The 19885-nt window shown below is 42.5% G+C and overlaps 1 protein-coding gene across 2 annotated transcripts in view; it reads left to right on the top strand.

Annotated features, from left to right (window-relative positions):
- Nucleotides 1–766: 766 nt before the first annotated feature.
- Cmc1 (C-X9-C motif containing 1) overlaps nt 767–19885 on the top strand; it is a 54657-nt gene continuing 35538 nt past the window's right edge. For both annotated transcript variants that reach the window (XM_051173612.1, XM_051173602.1), the window contains exons 1-2: nt 767–825; nt 16525–16614. In XM_051173612.1, the coding sequence (XP_051029569.1) occupies nt 807–825; nt 16525–16614 (109 nt within the window). In that variant the 5' untranslated portion in view covers nt 767–806. The remainder of the gene's footprint in view (nt 826–16524; nt 16615–19885) is intronic.

Raw genomic sequence — 19885 nt, 5'->3', positions numbered from 1 at the left:
ACCGTGGCATCCTTGCTGCCAACCGGCCAGGCGGGCGCAGCAGCAGGGGAGGAGGGGCCGCAGGTAGGTGGGGAGGGGACCGTTTTGAAAGCCCCAGATCCCTCGCAGGGACGAGGCAGCTGCTCCGTGCTTCCCCAAACATCTGTCCCTGGCCTTACTCACCCTTTGGAGCGAGCTCATTAACTGGAGAGCCCACGAAGGCTCAGGAGCACTGAAGTCGCCCAGTGAGCGGGAAGCGGCCCAAGTGCCACCCAGAAAGTTAGTGCTGTCCAGGAGGCCTTTGGGGGGAACTGTCCCCTTATGTCAGCCACAGAGGACAGCTCTCCAGGAGCGTCAGGGTGCATGGCATCACCCACGGTGGGCTCCACGCCCCCGAGTGCTCACAAAACAGGGGTCTCCTGGGCCGGACTGCGGCAGGGGCATTTCTCCCAGCCTGCCTTGTCCTCTAGCGCGCAAGGCTGAGACCTGACACGGACGGAGGACAGAGGGACTCGCGGCGGAATGACCGCGACGGTAAGGACAGTTAAGGGGAGAGGCGCTAGCCTCAAACGTCACCTTGTCACTTGCAAGGGCCAAGCCGCGCACCGCCAAGGCCGCCTCTTGGGGGCGCATGCGCAGCCACGCCCCCTCCCCGAGGTACCCGCCCACTGTCGAGCGGGAGTCCCCCGAGAGGGCGGTCGGGCGCAGGCGCAGAGCTCAGCGGAAGTAGGGCCAGGGCCAGGGGGCGTGGCCGGGCCTCTGCGCGCGCAGCCCCGCTTAGGCTCCTCCCCTCCCGCGAGCGGCCGGCTTCTTCTCCGCCCTCCGAGATGGCGCTGGACCCCGCAGGTACTGGGGTCGGCGTGGTTGTGGGGTCTCGGCGCGGCGCCGCCTGGACCAGGTGCTCTGAGGATGCGCAGCTTCCGCGGTTGGCGCCTCCCTCGGCCCCGCTGCTGGGTTTCCTCCCACGGAGACGCGCCACCCTTCTGCCGCTCGCCCGGCTCCTGCTGCGCGGCGAGGGGCGTTGGGCTGGTTGCGGCAACTTCTGTTCTCTATTCGCCGTCTGATTTTTTTATTTTCCTCTTGGCTCTCCGTTGGGGCGCAGGCTCTTTTCAAACAGTATCGGGTGCAGACACTGTTGCCCCAGGGGAGGGAAAATGTCAAGTTCCATGCTGGTGCAGTTTGATACTTTTGTTTCCGGTAATTTTTATGCCCCCTGCTCCCAAGTTCATCCTTGTAACCCAGTGTAACAAAGGTTCCCAGACCGACCGGCTGGAGTCATTTTCTTGGAAAGGCTCTCCCGACATCGCCCATGTCATTTTAACTTGCGTGGTGCCACTTGGGTTTGCAGTAGAGTGCAGACCCTCGGGAAATCCCACAGAAGCGCACTCACAGCACGTTAGGTGATTTATGGGATGGGGAAGAAGTAGAGAAGGAAGGGTTGACGCATTAGTCTGTTTATTTTATGGATAGAAAAAACTCAAGGCATTGATAAGTTAGAGACTTCAAATGTGTGGCGACCCTGTAGTGAAAGGGTCAAGTGTGACCCTCAGATAGGCAGAAAACTAGGTGTGGCACGCGGATAAACGGGACACTATATTATCGAGCTAAATGTATTCAGTTGTCCCAAAATACCATTTGCATGGTTGATCTCTCTTTTCGCAGAGTAGGAAACAGGCCCAGGGAGGTTACATTTCTCCTGTACACTCTCCCCCCCCCCCAACTCCTTACATACTGGCTTTTTCCTGTCCGCCAGACTTGAATTCAAATGACAGTTTCACACCGAACTCATCACTGTCGAAAGCAAACCTCTGTTATCTACCACAGCCCCCTGCTTATTTTCTGTGAAATGCCATAGACCACAGTGTGTAAGTGTGTGTGTGTGTATCACAAGTCTGAGTGCAGACAGTGATAAAATCAGGGAGTACTGTAATTGGAAGCGTAAAGCGGTTGTGCAGTACCTCACGATCATATCAATTTGAGGCTAATTGAATTCTGAAGCGGGTGGCAATAGAACAGGCTTTGAAACAGCAACATGAGCTGTTGTGTGGTAAAGCATTCTCTGTCATACTTAGTTTTAGTGACCACCTTGATTTGAAGGTGGTAGGTAGTAATGAGAGATGGGTAAGGGAAGTGCAGGTGAAGTCCATGTAATTTTGGTATTTCATGACTTTGAAAATAAACTAATTTGGATGAGGACATGGAGACTCCGGTTAAGGCAGTGGTTCCCAACCTTCCTAACGCTGTGACACTGTAATACAGTTCTTCATGTTGTGGTGAGCCCCCGACCCTAAAATTATGTTCATTTCTATTTTATGATTATAATTTTATGAATCATCATGTAAATATTTTTGAGATAGAGGTTTGTATCTGGGCGGTGTTGGCACACGCCCTTAATCCCAGCATCCTGGAGGCAGAGGCAGGTGGGTCTCTGTGAGTTACAGGCTATGAAACAAATTCCAGGACAGTGAGGGCTGTTACACATAGAAACCCTGTCTCAAGAAAGGAAACAACGACAACAACATGAAACCAAGGGAACAGTGACATGCAGACTGCATCCTTATTCTTGTGTGATGTTTCATTTAAGCCTTCCCATTTCATAGGGTTGGTAACACACCACACGAGGCGGGTGTGAGCCACAGTCGTGCTCACCATCTCCTACTGCGATTTGTGGGGGAGACAGGAGAGCCAAAGGAGCACCACCTGAAGTGGCTGTGGGGGAGACTGCCCTTGTGATTGTTCTGTGATTCTGCCTGAGCTGCGCTGAGATGCTCTGGCATGTAAACATTTCCTAGGCAGCTGCATCGCATCCACAGTAAGCTGTGTTCCTAGTTTTACTGACTCATCACTCACCTGCTCCTCCTTCCCCCCCTTCCCGCTCTTACAGGAAATTCTTCCATCCTTCAGTCATAAATGGGACCTTTGACCTTAATGACATTACAAGAGTTTGTACATCGGCTTATTCTCCTATACTAGGGTTAAAGTATATCTTATTTCAGGTTACAGTCCTTTGCAAATTCATAATGCAAGCATTGTATATTTTAGGAAAACTCTAGTCAAATTTAGTGATTGAAACTTTCAAAGATTTTTTTTTTAAATAAAACATACAACCTACGATCACCTGGTTAAAATTCATGCTTGTTAAATATAATTTTCAAAAAGAGTGAAATTATGAGTCATGCAAAAAAATGGATATGTGTTAAAGATTTTCCTCAACCCATTAATTAGCGAAGGAACCAGTAAGATGTAAAAATTAGTTCAAAAATGTTTGAGAGACTACATATATAGACAGTTTTATAGGTTATGGCCATAGATAAGAACTTTAATTTACATGAGGTTCTCTTTGGGACTATTTCAAGAATTATTTCAGTTTCTACTTGACAGAATTTTAGAAGTTAGCCCCTGTTCCTGACAAGATATAGAATATCCAGTAATTGAAACTATCTAGAAACTACCACTTACCTTTGCTTATTCTGACATTTCAGGAAAATTTTCTGATACTATTATGTTCCCACATGATAGCCACAGGCACTTGGGTTTCATAAGCTTCCTCCCTCCCTTCCTCCCTTCCTCCCTCCCTCCCTTTCTCCATCCCTCACTCCCTCCCTCCCTCCCTCCCTTCCTGTGTCTCCTAGGAGTGGTCCTGCCCTTCTCATTGTTCTCCATTACCTTCTTTTTTTTTAACAAGACCAAGGATTCTCTGTGCAAGCCTCTTCCCTCAGTTAGTACAAATTCATTCCTTCACTTTTACTGTTGAGGGATGGGGCAGTGGATGTATGTGTGTCTGTCTGTGTCGTTCTTTGCCTGTCCTGACATTGGTGTTTTCTTCCCAGAATCCGGTAAGTTTAGAAAGCTGGGATATTGCTAAGGCTTAGGGTGGACAGTGAGGTGAGGAACTTGATGGCACTCCATGGGTGGGTTTTAAAATTGTATCTTAGAGGAGGAAGGTCGCGGTGACAGCTCCTGAAGTGCTTGGGTTGCTCTGGTTCTTTTTGTTTGCTTGTTTGTTTTTGAGACAGGGTTTGCTTTAATTAGTTAATTAGATCAAATTTATTCATATTTAGCTGATACTGTGTAAGTGGTGTATATTTCTTAGATTTACCTGGAATCCCTTGCCATATGATTGTCTTTTATGATGGTGTTAACTTTGATTACCCATCGAAAGCTTCCCCTTTCTTTGCCTTTTTCCCACTCCCTCTTGCCATTAATATATACTTTATTAATCTGTGGGAGGGAGGGTCTCTTGCAGCTATGAATGTCTGCTCCTTTAAAATCCCCCTTTGAGTTAGTATCAGTTGGTTCTTACTTTATTTGTTATTTCCCATGATGGTTATAGAATGGTTCTCTATCTAAGACTTTGAATGCTTGTGTTGCAGAATAAATGTATATGGCTGTATTGTAGCAAACTATAGATTTGATGGTTTTTTTTTTTTTTTTTTGTAGGCTGTTAGACATGCACAAGATAGGTCCCCAGTATTTGTATCTGGAGATAAGTTTTTAATTTTTATATTTGTAGTATTGAGGATGGTTTTGTACTACATACAAAATTATAATTAATAATTGATATGATGGTTTGTATACTGTCAAATGAAAAAAGTCTTCAGCAGAATTTATACATTTAAAGCCATCTTACATTTTCTTAACCTACAAATAATTTTTTGAGAACTTCATTCACGAGTATACTGTATTACATCATTGCTACCCCTTCACCTCCTCTAGGATCCCCCTCATCACTGTAGAATTTACAACCCCTTGTTCAATAATAATAATTGTTACATACCCATGCCTACACCCCCCCCCCCCCACACCACCCATAAAAACCCTACGGAATCCAGGAATGCTGCCTGATATGTATATGTGTTTAGGGTTCACCACTGACAGTTGTGTAGCCAATCAGGGACTCCTCCATGGTAGCCATTGACTTGCCTGTAGCTCTTTATCTGTAGTGGGTCTTTGTGAAACTCCCCTCCATGCTTGCATGCCAGCTTGTCTGGCCTGTGTACATTTTGTGCATTCCGCCATGTTGTTGAGAGTTCATGGGAGCAGCATCCTGTCCTGTCCAGAAGAGACTGTCTTGTAACAGGTGTTCTGGTCCCCTGGCTCTTAGAATCCTTCTGCCCCTCTTCACGCTCCCGGGCTTCTGTGTAGGGTGATGTTTAGCTATATCAGGTTGGTGTGGTAGGGTCGGGCAGCCCGTGGTCCTGTATTCTCTGCATTTTTCCCTGTTGCGGCTCTCCACAGTGAGCTCCAGCTGCTGCCAGAAGCAGCTCCTTTGATGAGGATGGGAGCTGTACCTGTGTGGAGAGCAGGTACCGGTGGGTCACCATCATTATCTGAGTGAACATTCAGGGTTTGCAAAGTTGAAATGATATCCATGCAGTTCTACAGCTGTTTCTGTAGCATCGAGAAGGAATTTTTGCAAGACACTTACAAGTAATGTGTTTGATAGGAATATTAGAACCCAGACTTCATGACAAACTCTGCTGCAGTTTATCCCTGAGAAAACGGTTCAGTATATACAGTCCTGTCTCTTGCCAAGGAACTGATCCAGAAAAAATAGTTCCTTAGTTGCCTAAAACTCTTGCAGGATTTAGAGAAAAAGAATAGATTCACCGGCGTACATACTGATAAGTTATTCAGTAAGACTATGTAGGTGGAAGGAAAAGGTGAATCTTTGAAATTGATTTTATGAAGTAGATCAGCAGTCCATAATTATTTGCCTTTGTTCACAGTTGCAGTGTTAATTATTGATGCCTAGTTATGATTTACACTGTATATACGGAGACAGAGACAAGGAGTGTGCGGAGAGTCCTGGTTTCACATACACACAGACACTGGCTTTCCACCGGACAAGGTGTTTTACAAGCACTTTTCAATCCAGCATGCCCAAAGCAGAATTCCTCCTTCCTCTTTTTTATTCCCCCCCCCTCTCTCTCTGTGTGTGTGTGTGTGTGTTCACATCATTTCACTTGGCGTTAGGGGACAGGGATTGCTTCTTGAATCGTCAGGCTCCCTTCGGGCTCCAGTGCTCTGATAGGATCCTTTAAATCTATTCTTTAATGCCCATCTGTACTCCCAGTTTATTTTCAAAGATCACTGTCTGCTTCCATCCTAATGTTGTGGCAGTTTCTAGAAAAACTCAGGGGGGAAAGATAAACATAAATCAATAGTACAGTATAGAGTGTAAGAAACGGGCTCAGGAGCCATATCTGGTAAGTGCCGGAAGGCAGAGGTGCTAGTGAACTCTTCATCATTGTTAGAAAACACAAACACACAAACAGAATAGAGAAGGTAGGTAGCTTAGGAAGGTACAGAATATTTACACTGCTGCTTAAAAAGTTTGTCTTCATTGACATAGGCAGTGGATATTTGGGTACAGTTGTGGATGTGGTCAAGAGAAAAGAAATCAGGAGAACAGCTTTGTGTATTTACCATGAAATTTTGGATGAGACGCTTGGAGTCCTTGAGAATTGAATCTTATGTTTCAGTCAGCCACACTAATTAAGAAGACCTTAGAAAATTGAATCTGTACCTAAAATTCTTTGTGTCTGTAGTGTAACACACACAGACACACCCACCTACAACACCACCCCCCACACCTTGATAAGCGGTATATGAGGGCTCTATCAGAGAAACCATCAGTAGGAGGTACATCTATATCCATGTCTATTTATTTATGAAGGCATTAGTGCACGGAATTGGTGTAGCAGCTGGTCAGTATTGGTTGTGGGCCTGGGCAGGCTGTTAGGAAGGGCAGACTCAGCAGTTGGTCAGTGCAATTGCTGAAGAAAGCCTCATATTTGCTCTTTGGCCCCTTAGACTGTGTAAACCAGTGCAATCCTTAGAAGTCCACAAAATGTTTCCATGACTATAGCTGGGTTCCTGCTCCTTGAATAACAGGCCTGGACAAGGTGACCCGTGAAACACTGTTACAGGTGTTTCCAGCAGGCGTTATCAGAACCGGCAATAATCTTTACACAGGTTGAACACCCCTGATTTTGAAGTCTGAAATGTTCCAAGATCTGAGACACACGATTTATGAGTGCTTAGCCAGTGAAGTCTTTGTAAATATTCAAAAAGTGAAAAATGGCAAATCAGAAACACCAGTTTGGAGAATCTCCGATAAGGAGCATGCAGTCTGCCCGGAGTCTCTGTAGGTAATATGACTCTGATGCTTAACCTTGACTGAAGATAAGACTGTCATAGGAAATTCTGACATCAAGATTACTGAGAAAAAAATATCTGTAAACAGGACCCAAGCATTAAAGACAGGAGGAGCCCTAGTCTCGAGCACTGTTTTCCCAAGGAGTGTAGAAGATGTGAACCAGCTTTAAGTGTGGCTCTGCAGAAACTGGAGAAATAACCTGTTGTTACCTCACTGAGGTAATGAGGGGGCCAAGGGAGCCTGTGCTCGCCTTATATAACTTGGCATATTATTTATAAACAGACACTTTCACCCGTAGGAATAAATTTAATAAAAGATTAACACTAACTTTCAGGAGAAAATCATGGAACTTTGCTTAATCGTCTGACTTCCAATAGTTAGATGTTAAAATTTACACCGAGAACAACTTTTTATTCTTTTAAACTGAGTTATTTTAATGCTAATGAAATTTGAAGGTCTGTTGCTTTGTAAATGTAACTCAAACTCTCCAATGGCCGCCTCGATCCCCGTAGACAGCCGTGGTTCTAAGTTTTACTAATGCGGGTTAATTTTGCCTGTTGGTTCTAAGTTTTACTAATGCCGGTTAATTTTGCCTGTTCTTGCATCGGTAGCCTGTACCCTTGTGTCCGTCTCTTCTTATCTCAGAGTTTTGAGATTTATCCATGTTGAGTGTTATCAGCATTATGCGTGGTAATGTTAGTGGTAGGACACCAGTGTTTATTGCTAAGTCAATTCTGGCTAATATGATGATGTACATACTGGTTTTTGACATGGTTGCTTCATTTCTTCACCAATGAATACGAAGAAATGGGACACAGGCCCAGCACTCGGGAGGCAGAGGCAGGAGGATCTCTCTGGGTGCGAGGCCAGTCTGGTCTACAGAGTGAGTTCCAGGACAGCCAGGGCTACACAGAGAAACCCTGTCAGGAAAAACAACAACATAACAAAACAAGCGAACAAAGAAACAAAGAATAAAGGAACGGAGGGAATGAGGCTGAGTATGTATGGTTAACACACCACAGTCAGCATTTTCCAGGGCTTTCACACTCCCACCAGCAACAGATGCACGTTCTTCCATCCTCTCCATCACTTAGTATTGTCAGGGTTTTAAATTTAGTCAGTCCGGTAGTTACGAGTTATGTACTGTTAGCATTATTAGTTGTCCTCAATACTGTTTAATTATGACATTTTCATACATGTATATAAACATATTTTGATCATATGACATTCACAATCCTCATTACACTTTTTCGTTTTGTTGTTTTCAAGACAGGGTTTCTCTCTGTAGCTTTGGACCCTGTCCTGGAACTGGCTCTGTAGAGCAGGCTGGCCTCGAACTCACAGAGATCCGTCTGCCTCTGCCTCCCGAGTGCTGGGATCAAAGGCGTGTGCCACCACCGCACAGCTCCTCATTACAGTTTTGTTTGTGTGCTTCCTTCCCTCTTCTGTACCGTTTTAGCTGTTATTTTTGGGTTTGTTTTGACCGGGGCGTTTGGAGAAGGTGCTGGAAGGCACGGGGAAAGGAAGGGTTGCTTTAGGATCACTTGCCCTTCCTTGTTTGAACTAGGCTCTCTGCTTTCAAAAATCGCTCGACTTTTTGAGCCATGACTTTACTTTCTAGTGATTTCATAATGTTCGTAAGAAGCCGTGAGTTGGTACGGTGCCCACATACCTTTCCCTCAGTCGTCCCTAATGATAGCCATGTAACCACGGTCCATGCCACCTCAGCAGGTGACAGCACCCCTGGAAAGAACCAAGCTTGCTATTGGAGGAGGTACCAAAATCTCACGCTTTAATATATAAAGCCTTGTCATCCATGACACATATGAACATATACAGTGTCCCTGCAGTATCAGTATCTCATAGGACTGCCGTAAGAGAGAAAGCTCCATTTAGGGGGAAAAAAACAACAAAAAAGGCCGGACCATGCTACTGTGATTCATTGTGGAAAAGCCAGGGATTGATATGTCACCCTGCTGTTGACTCTTAGTCAAACCACCTATTTTGGCTCCTTTTTTTTTTTTTTTTTTTTTTTTTTTTGTATGTAGTTGTATGGTATTTTCCCATGTATAAAGTTCAAGTAAGCATGACCACAGTCAGTATCAGATTGAATCATATATTTAATTATTCTTTATCAATAAAAACTCAGGAGTCAGATATCGGGGTAAGAACCCTGATCAGATGAGTGGCAGCGAAGCAACCAGTGACCTCCTGTCAAGCCCTCTAAGCTCCGCCCTACGACTTCCTGCCTCTCTGTCCTCAGTCCTCCCAAACCTCTATGGTTAATTATGGTCAGCTGGTAGCTAGGTCGGCCCTCTGATTGAAAGCAAACTCTGTTGGCAGACTCCAGAGCAGAGCACCAGGATGCCATCTAAATCCCGCACTACAGCAAGTGCTCTGTTAACTACTGAGTGTCCCTGCTCGGCCTCTCCGGGATTTGGCTTTCCTTCAGTTTAGCTTTGTCATTGTCATGTGCAGCCTTTGAGTTGTTGTATGTCACAGGTCACTTTGCTGTACTGCGACTTAAGATTGTGGGGTCTTAGTTCACTTGTTGGGTAGCTTCATGTTATGTGTTATAAATACAGCTATAGTGAGGTTTGTGTGCAGATATCCCCAAGACTTTGCTTAGCTGTGTGGTAAGTGTCTGCTTAGCGTTTTGAAGACGTGCACCCTCATCTTTCAGAGGGCACCATAGGAAGTTCCTACCAGTAGCATAGAAGGGAATGTGTTTGCTCTGTATCTTTGTCAGCTCCTTGGCATTTAAATTGTGTCCGGTTTAATAGACTCTTATTGGTATCTCCTTGTCCCTTTAGTTTGTCTTTCTCTAAACGTAGTAAACAAGCATCTTCATATGCTTATTTCCCATAGTGTATCTTCTTTGGTATAATGTCTGTTCAGGTCTTTTGTCCATCTGTAATTGGATTTGTCTTTTAATAATTAAAATCACTACCATAGTGTATGTGTATGCCTGTGAGTGCACATGCATGGCATGTGTGTGTGAGTGTGAATGATGAGGTGGGGGGGTGGGGGGCAGCAGACAAACTTGTGTGGTCTCTTCTCTGTTTTCACTTTTCCTTGGGCTCCATGGATGGAACTCAGGTGCCAGACTTGTGTAGTAAGCACCTTTGCCCACTGACTCGTCTTGCCAGCCCTTGGATTGTTTCTTCCTGCTGGGTTGAAAGAATTGTCACTTATTTCCAGTATAAGTCCTTTGTCACTTGTGGTTTGCAAAAGTTGTTTCTGTCTACAGCTTGTCTTTATTGTACCCTCCGCCTCCGTGTTGCTGGCCATTTATTTCTGACAGGGCTAGGGATGTAACCTACGCCTTGCACATACTGGACACGTTGTCTCCGAGCCACACTCCAGTCCACGGCTCCATTTGACTTTCCTCACTGGCCACTGTGACTGATCCTCAGGTCAGAAGAGCTGCTGGCTGATCTGTGGACAGACAGCTTTTCTGCTCACACTGCCCCAGGCCGTAGGGATCCTAGACCCCCAGATGCATCTGTGGCCCCAAGGTGTCTTTACCTTCTTAATGGATACTTTCACAGAGCAGAATTTTGGAAGTTTGATGAAATCTAATGCATTAATTGTTTTTCTTTTCCTTAATTGGCTTATAGGTTTGATATTATAGTAAGCACTGGTTCCTGATGATTTTTCTGTGATTTCTTCTAGAAGTTTTTATCTTTAATTCTTTATTTTGAATTTTAGATCCACAAAATACCACATACACTGTCATATCTTGTGAAAATTTTTTCTTTCTTTCTTTCTTTCTTTTTTTTTTTTTGGTAGGGGTGACTTTAAGATGATATTAAAATCACAAAATTGAAATTGGTACAGTATTACTAACTAGTGTGTGGACCTCTTCACTTTCTTCCAGTTTGAAGCGCTGGGAACCTAACCCAGGATCTTGTTAGACACTGTCCCAGTGAGCTACATCCCTAGGCAGCTCTGTGTTTATAGTTCATGTTCTAGTTTTTATAAGGAAAGTGTTCAACGTTCTCCTTTGAAGTATGATCCTAGATGTATAGGTTTTATTTTGTTTTGCTATTTTGTTTGGTGCTTAGGTACTTTTCATTGAGTTGAATATTGCATTGTTGGGATAGACTCAACTTACTTGTGTGGTTTCCTTTTTATATATTGTTGGGTTTAATTCACTGGTATTTTCTAGGGATATGCGCATCCTTGTTAATGAGGCATACTCTCTCTCTCTCTCTCTCTCTCTCTCTCTGTGTGTGTGTGTGTGTGTGTGTTGTAAATACTGCTGTTGCTTTGGGTGTTCGCATAATGCTGTTGTGAAATGTGTTAGGAAGGGACTGTAAAATTGATGCTATTTGTTCTTTAAATATTGGGCCAATTTGGTTAAAGAAGCTCCCACGACCAATCCTGGTGACCTTAAAATATAAACCTGCTTGTTTTTCTCATGTGTCTCCCTGTCATCCTTTTCACCAAGTCTCCTCACCCTCACCTGAACCCGCTTTCCGCTTTTCTAGTTTCATAAATGGAATTTACGATTATTGTCTTGAGACTTCATCTTTTACTGTGAGCTTTACTGCAGTAGGTTCCCCAGAACATACTGACTGATTTAGTTTTGTCTCAGAATTTGATGTGTAGTTGTTACTTTCATTCTTAATAGTGAGTTTATTTAATGTTGGTGAATGCTTCTTTGTTTTCAATTTTGTTTTTGTTTTTTGTTTTAATTTATAATGCTTTGTAAGTTTAAGACTTGCTATAGATTACACTATGCATGTACAATTTATTAAGGTCTATGGTCATGCACGTTTTATCATTCAAGTGGAATATAGATATCTGTATATTTTTTTTTTTTAAATGTATGTGTTAGTGTATGTCCGTGCATGTGTGTGCAGGTTCACAGAAGCTGAAGGACAAGCTTGATTGACATTGCCAGGAATGCTGTTCATTTCCTTTGAGACTAGATCTGTCTCATCAGCCTGGAATTCACAGATTAGGTTACGGTGGCTGGTGAGTGAGTCCTCACCCTATCATTACTGGGATTACAAGTAGTCTCTGTGGCTGGCAGATTATGTGGCTCTTAGGGCTAGGTTCTTGTGCTCATGCAGTAAGTACTTTACTAAATAAGGCACTCCCTCACATCCCTCTGCACGCCCCCCCCCTTTTTTTTAGAGACAGTGTCATTTGTAGCCCAAGCAGCCTTAGATTTTCCAAACGATGGGATTGCAAACATTTGCCACCATTTGCAGCTGGAACGCAGATGTCTGTAAAAAGTTGCATCCTCTTCTTCCTCGTCATCATCATTTTTTTATGGGTATGGGTATTTAGCCTGTATGTATGTCTTGTGTGCCATATATATCTTGGTGCCTGCAGAGGCCAGAAGAGGGCATCGGATCCCCTGGAACTGGAGTTACAGAAGGTGTGGGTGCTGGGAATAGAACCTCTGTCCTCTGGAAAAGCAGCCAGTGCTTTTCACCACTGAGCCGTTCCTCTAGGCCAAATGTAGATATCTTAACCACCACCAAAACTGTTTTTATCATCTATTTGTGTTTAGGAATGCCTCCTCATGAATGGAGAGTGCAATTAATTTAACTTCTGTTTAAAAGCACTTTTAAAATTCAAGAAATATACTGCACTTAGTCTTTTTCTCTGTTGCTATGATTCTAAATATCCTTTGAGAGTTTCTTACCATTCTGAACAACTTTTGAAATTGTATAACTTCTTTTGAATCATCCTCTGAGTCTCTCTTCCTGTTCCATCTGCATTTGAATTTTGCACATTGGTTTGTGTCTGTCAGTCTTGCTAATTCTTTTACCCAATTTAGTAGCTTCTTGTAGAGATTGTTTCTGATTTTCTGTAGAATTATTTATCTGTGATAGCTGTAATTGTACTTCTTCCTTTCCAATCTGACTTTTTAATTTTTAATTTTTTCGTGTGAGCTTTATTATGCTGGCTAGAAAGTTGAGGATGATGCTTAGGTCAGAATGGTCAGAATAACTTTCTCTATCTTGACTCCTCTCTCAGATGAAGTTTTAACATCGGGTGATAAGTGTCAGTTTTCCCATTTAGAGTTAGATATTGTTACCTTAGCAGTTTCTCTCTGTCCTTAATTTATTGAGCTCTTTCATTCTACATGAATACTGTATTTTTGTCACACTGTCTATTGGGATAGGTGTTTTCCCATATGTGTATTTTCACTTACTGACTTTGTATGTTTAATGAACCTTGCAATCCTGCAATAGATAACACTTAGTCATAAAGTACTACTGTTTTTGTTTGTTTTTAACATATTGTTATATTCAATTTGCTTATTGTTAAGAATTTTGCATGTATATTCATCTAAGAGGTAGAAGAAGTAATGTGTGTTTGTGTTTCTTGTTGTAACTTTGGTTTTAATGTTAGGATACTACTGATGGAGATTAATTTTCTGGATGAAGGATTTGTATAGAACTAACTAGTTTTTAAAATGTTCAATCACAGGGAAACTATTTGGGCTGAGAATATTTTTTTAAACTATAAATTCAGTTTCTTTAGTAAATATAAGATTATACTGGATATCTGCTCTGTTATAAGATTTGATTTTGAGTTTCAAGAAATTTGTCTATTGTATTTTAATTGTCAAATTTACTGTTCCAAATTTGTGAGTAACCTTCACTTATTGTTTAAAAATTCATATTTTTCATATTTGAAATTTGCACACACCCCATTAGTATTAGTGGGGTTTATGAATTTTAATTATCTTAACCAGTTTTTGTTTAATTGATTTTTATTTCTATTATTTTTGCTTTGCTTTTTATATTATATCATTTCCTTTGCTTGTTTTGTGTTTTATTTGCTAGTTTTTTGGTTTTTTAAGCTCGATGCTTACATTGATTTAAAACCTTTTTCTACGTAGGTTCTTAGTACCACACTTTTCCTCGCAAGTACTGTTTTAGCTATAGCATTGAACTTTTGATAGATTTTCATTTCCACTAATTTTGAAATATTTTGTTATTTCCTTTTGATATTAGTTTAGACCCTGTGCATTACCTAAAAACATGTTATTGTTTTTAAATGTAATTAGAGACTCCAATGATCTATCACTTAATTACATTGTTGTGGACAAGCTTTGTGTGCTTTGAATTCTTTAAGTGATTTACTTCATCCAGTTACCATTTATTTTGATAAATGTCCTATTGTTAAGTGGGCAGTCTATAAATGTTTCATCAAATCACTTGATAATGTTAAAGTAATTTACAGTTTAAAATGTAAAATTAAAGGGCTGAGAGGTTAAGAGCACTGGCTGCTCTTTCAGAGGACCTGGGTTTGGTTCCCATTATCCTCAGTGAGTGCGGCTCACAGCCATCTGTAACTCCATTTGACCCCTCTCTGACCCCCAATTGCACTAAGCTTGCATGTGATGCACATGCGTGTACATATGCCAGGCAAACACACAAAATAGAAACAAGTGAGTCTTTTGAAATAATGTATCTCTATGAAATATGCCTTCTTTTTTTTTTAACCATTTAGTATGTTTTTTAAATCACTATATATTGTTTCTTTACAAAAGTTATATTATCTTCCATCTCTCATGCTCCTTTGCAATGTGATCTTGATGCAAATTATGGAGTTCAGCTTCTTTCCTACCTAAATAGGGTGTCCTAATAACTTGGAATCATATAATGATGCTGAGAGGTTTGGGGGACAAAAATCAAAAAAGGCCACATGGGGCTCCCCTGGCTGTTGGGAATTGCTTCACCTCTGCACATTTCTTTCTCAGATTTCTGTCTGCAGAACTTTAAGAACTCACGCCAAACAGAGAAGCCTGTAAGTGGTCTGCCAGCTAAGCAGGCCCTGCCTGTGGCCCTCCCAGCCCAGATGTCAGGTGCAGGGGTGAAGAGGGTGTAAAGAAACCCTCCAGTCACAGCTTTTGGGAGTGTTGAGACCGCCAGCACCAGTCACTGAGTCCTAGCGTAGGAGTCCTCCCACCTGACCTGCAGGACCCTTGACCACAGCAGCGCCCTTCTGGGTCATGAAGGAGATGACGCGGAATGAACGCTTAAATCCCTGCATTTCTGAAAGTCTTTAACCTCGCTCTTAACTCCTGTGTTCCTATGTGTAAGGAAACCATCTCTCAGAGACTTGAAGTCATTTCTCTGCTGCCCTGTGGCTCCACATTCCGGTAGACATGATGCCCACGTCATTCTCTTGTGTGGGCAACGTGCCTTTCATTTTGCAGGGTTAGACATTTTACCCAAGTGCGTTTAGATAGTCCGTGCCCTGCTTCTGTCTGAGGACTCATGTGTTTATTTGTTTCTCTATTTGTAAAGTGTCTTTTCAACATCCCCTCTCTTATGCTTTTAATTCTCTTAGAAGTTGATTACTCTTTTCTAAATTGTGGTTGGTCATTCTGCGTCACTGTTCTTCAAGGTGATTCTTGGATGCTTTGTTCTTGTTGGTTGCCTGCTCTCTCTCTCTCTCTTTCTCTCTCTGTCTCTCTTGTTTTCTTTGTGTTATAGCTATTATCTTCTCTATAAATATGTATTTAGTTCATAGCTGCCTGTACCCAAAAGCTTTTGACATGATACCAGAAAGTGTTTAGAGGCTCCAAATCTTCTTAGAGAATCCCTGGGAAACTTCCTGGGCGTTGGGGGTTAAATACTTTTCTTTCACTCTGTGGTCCCATGGTATCAGCGGGTTGTTAGTAACTGGTTTCTGCTTTGGTCCTTAGGTAGCTTCTGCATGGAGTAACACCTTGGCATCAGTGCTTATGAAAATATGGCCATCACCTTTAATCAGATCTCACCTGTCTTTTGTCTTTTGGATTCCTTGTGGTTTTATAAGGAAACCACTCCTTTGCTTTTCAGGGCTCTCAGAGTTTGGGAAACCCGTGGGTTGGAGTTGCTCAGTTTGTAATTTCAGCCCATGGTGGATGGTGTGTCTTAAAGGGCACAGAAATGTCACATAATTTCTTAGGCCTCTGCGGTTTTGGTTTTTCTATGCCAGTTATTTATTTCTTAGGCCTCTTGTATCAAAAGTAGGGCACACTTTTCATGTACCCTTTAATTTTGTGTCTTTCATCTGTCCATGCATCTCAGTATCTGAAAATCAAAATATTTGTAAATTACATTAATAAAAAAAATGAGGCTCAAGCTTTAAATTTGTGCCAGTTTGAGTAGAATAAATTGTCAGAGAAATGTTGTAGCAAAATTGGCAGTTTTTTTTCCCCTAAGGAAGATGTTGCTTGTGACCTTTCTATTTTCTTTTCAAAAGTATTTAGAGTGATTTATAGTAATAAAGGAGTCGCAGCTTCATCTGGTGGTGAAAGAGCCATTGAAGACACATTTGCTTAGGCAAATAAACTAGAATGTTAATAGTGCTTTTTTTCCCTATGTGGTTACTGACTTGAGACACCATACAATCTCTTTCAGAGCCACATCTCAGACATGTGGAAAAAGATGTTCTGATCCCAAAAATAATGAGAGAAAAGGCCAGAGAGAGGTGTTCTGAACAAGTTGAAGGTAAGATTCATATATTCATGTAAAGATCAAACTCATTTGTAATAATGGAATGTGAATTTAATCCTTTGCCTCAAAGTCAAGTTGTCAGTGAATTAATATGTATGAGTTGCTTCTCACACTTCCACTGAGATAGAGGTACTAGCATTCCAGCTCTCAGACCTCCAGTCAGGGTTCAGTTCATTTACAATTTAAAAGCATCCCTCCTGTTCAGGAGCAAGTTCTCCTTCCCAGCCTGTATTTTACAGAGAAAACCTTAATGTGAGTGTTCAGAAGGGCCGCTGGAGAGAGAGAGAAATTATCAGGTGTGGTGTGGCCTCTGGTAGCCTGTTCTTAGGTCATACACACACACACACACACACACACACACACACACACACACATGCGCGCGCGCGCGCGCGCGCGTGCTTACACAGCCATGGTTTCCCTTAATGTCGGGTCTTGCTTGAACTTGCTCTGTGTGTGCTCTGCTGTGACCTGTGATTTGAAGTGGAAGTTACCATGTAAATCATGTAGGGGTACTCACACATGCATGTCTTTGAAAATGTTTTTCACAGTACTGTTCCTGTGTATGGTAATTTTAGAAATATTGTTGATTGATACATAGCACCCTGGTGAAAACACAATAAAAGTGATAGCGATGACTAAAAACTGGGATCACCATAGCATAGGTCTGTAGTTGCTGGGCTGTTAGAAATGCTGTAGATATGGCTTTAAAAGTAATAGACTTCTTGGTTGGAGAGATGGCTCAGCCTTTAAAGGCTAGGCTCATAACCAAAAATATAAAAAGACCTCTTGGAATGGCAATTAAAAAAAAAGGCAGTAAAATTTTGCTAACGTGGCTGGGGAGATGGCTCGGTGGTTAAGAGCACTGGCTGCTCTTGCAGAGGACGCAGGGTGTCCCAGCACCACAGGGCCGCTCACATCACCTGTAACTCCAGTCTGTCTGACACCCTCTTTTGTCTCATTGCACACCATTACATGTAGACAAAACATTCATGATACATAAAATAAAAAATAATCAGTCTTATTTATCACCTTTGCACAAGTGTGCAGTAATTTCTAGTGAGGGAATTGTGCCACAGTTCACTGCAAGTTTTTTTTCTGGGGAATCAGGTCGTGTTATCTCTAGTTTTATGACTGTCAATAAAGTTAACATGCTAGGGACCTTTTTCTTCTTTTCCCCCTTCGACCTTGAGTTGACTTCTGGAATACAGTGGAGGCAATAAGACAGGAATAGTTCCTATGGGAGCTCTGTGTTGCTTGCACCGTAAGATCAGTATGAGTATTGTACTTGGAACCCTCCATCAATTAGTGGCTTAAAACCCTCCTGTCATATTACTCTTGCTTTCATTGGAAATGAATTGTTTAATCACAGCGCCTCCCTTCAGCTCCCCTCCCCCAGGTGCCAGGAGAGATTAGCCCACTGGCACCTGCAGGGTTCAGGGCACATCTGGCATTGGCAGGTGTCACACTAATAATCTCAAGAGGCGGTCTGCCACTTGCCTCATGGGACTTTTCAAAGCACATCCTTATTCAGGCGAAGCAGGGGGAGTTTTTTGAAAGTGGAATAAAGTTGTTGGGGTCGAACTTTCCACTACCAGGATCACCAGTCTAGAGTGGTAAACACAAGCGCATCTTTCCTGTTGTGTAACCCATTACCGTGATACCTGGGGTGCAAGAAAGCGAGCTGACTCAGTCACCGGCTAACTCGTATGATTCGGATGAAGATGCACAGTAACCGCGGAACTCTGTGTTGGTTTCTGAGACGAAAGAAAGAGCAGGCTATGAACTATCTGTACTTTATGATGACTACAGTACAGTCCTGACTTTTGTCAGAAATTATGTTATTTAGCATGTTAAGATTTTGGTTTTAAAAAATTACAATATTTTGACAAGTACAAGCATCTTAGTTGGTGGCTGGTGAGGTGGCCCAGGCATTTGCCACCAGGCCTGGAGACCAGAACTCCACTGCAGGTCCTACAAGTTGTCCTCTGACCTCCCCCCCTCCCCCCAGACACCTTGGCGTGGACCCCTGCATACACACAAAACATGCACATGCACAGTAAATAAGTAAATACATATAAAAACATGAATGAAAACATCTGAGAATTTGAGATTCATTTAGATGATTTGATTGATTTTCCATTACTAGAAAGTGTGCTGTAATTTATTTCTGAGTATTTGAATATTAACTTTTTTTTTTTTTTTTTTTAAAACACTGTTCCTAAATAGTGCTTAGAATGTGAAATTATTTTATGGACACATACCGCTCCTTAGCTAGTATCTGCCCCATGGCAGGAGTGCACACTAGTACCAGGCCGGCCCTTGGGGCTGTGCCGAAGCAGGGTAGTGGGTCACAGTTTAGAGCCAGGACATTCCCACTTACATACTGTTTGTACTCTGCTTTATTAAATGGTTATGGGATTTATTTCACTTAGGAGCAGGATGGATGCTAATTGTATGGCTCCTGAGTAAAGATACAGGAATTGTAATAAGCAATCCGACTTTGTGCTAAACGTCTGAAACTGCTATGCAGGAAAGCTGTTCTGTTGCTTTTTTCCAGGGCCTTCCGACCCAGCTGGGTGTAAGGGCTGGGTCAGACTGTCAGCAGCTCAGGTTTGTGAAGGAGACAGATAGAGGCTTTTCTAGGGACGAACGGATGGAGATGACATCACTTTCAGTGAAAGGCGGGTGCCTTGTTAGAGCCACCAGCAGCAGGTATCGACAGCCACACTTCCTGTTAACAGGGAGCATTTAACTAAGAGTTTGGCTGTCGGATCTTTGGACTTGATCTAATTTGCTAGCATTAATTAGTTTCTTTTGAGCACAGACACTTGGTCCTCACAGCTATAGATTTGGAGGGCTAATTAGGGTAGAAAATTGAACAGAATGGGGTAAGGCATTAACCTTCCACCGTTACCAGCTGGGACACTGATAAAGACCACAGAGTCCAAATGGTCGCTATTGACGTGAAGAGTACCCTCATGAATATCAGTGTCAGCCCGGTTGCTGTGTCCTTACTGGTGCTCTCTCCACTGTGATCTTTAACCAGCTTCTGTAGTACCTTTGTTACCCACGCACTATTGGGTTTCACTATACAACGCTTTGTTCTGAGTTGCGCATATTTCATCGGAGGTTTAGAGCCGTAAAACCGTCTTTAAGCAATAGGTGATGTTTAAAATCTTTCATTATTTTATTTCCAAGTAATAAAATTTGACTTTAGTATACAATTAAGTGATCCTGATTCTGTACACCTCCTAAATGCTGGGAT

The sequence above is a fragment of the Phodopus roborovskii genome, unplaced genomic scaffold (genome assembly GCF_943737965.1).
Source record: "Phodopus roborovskii unplaced genomic scaffold, PHOROB, whole genome shotgun sequence".
Taxonomy (NCBI): Eukaryota; Metazoa; Chordata; class Mammalia; order Rodentia; family Cricetidae; genus Phodopus; species Phodopus roborovskii.
The sequence above is the reverse complement of the archived record's forward strand: the minus strand, read 5'-3'. Positions and strand labels throughout refer to the sequence as shown.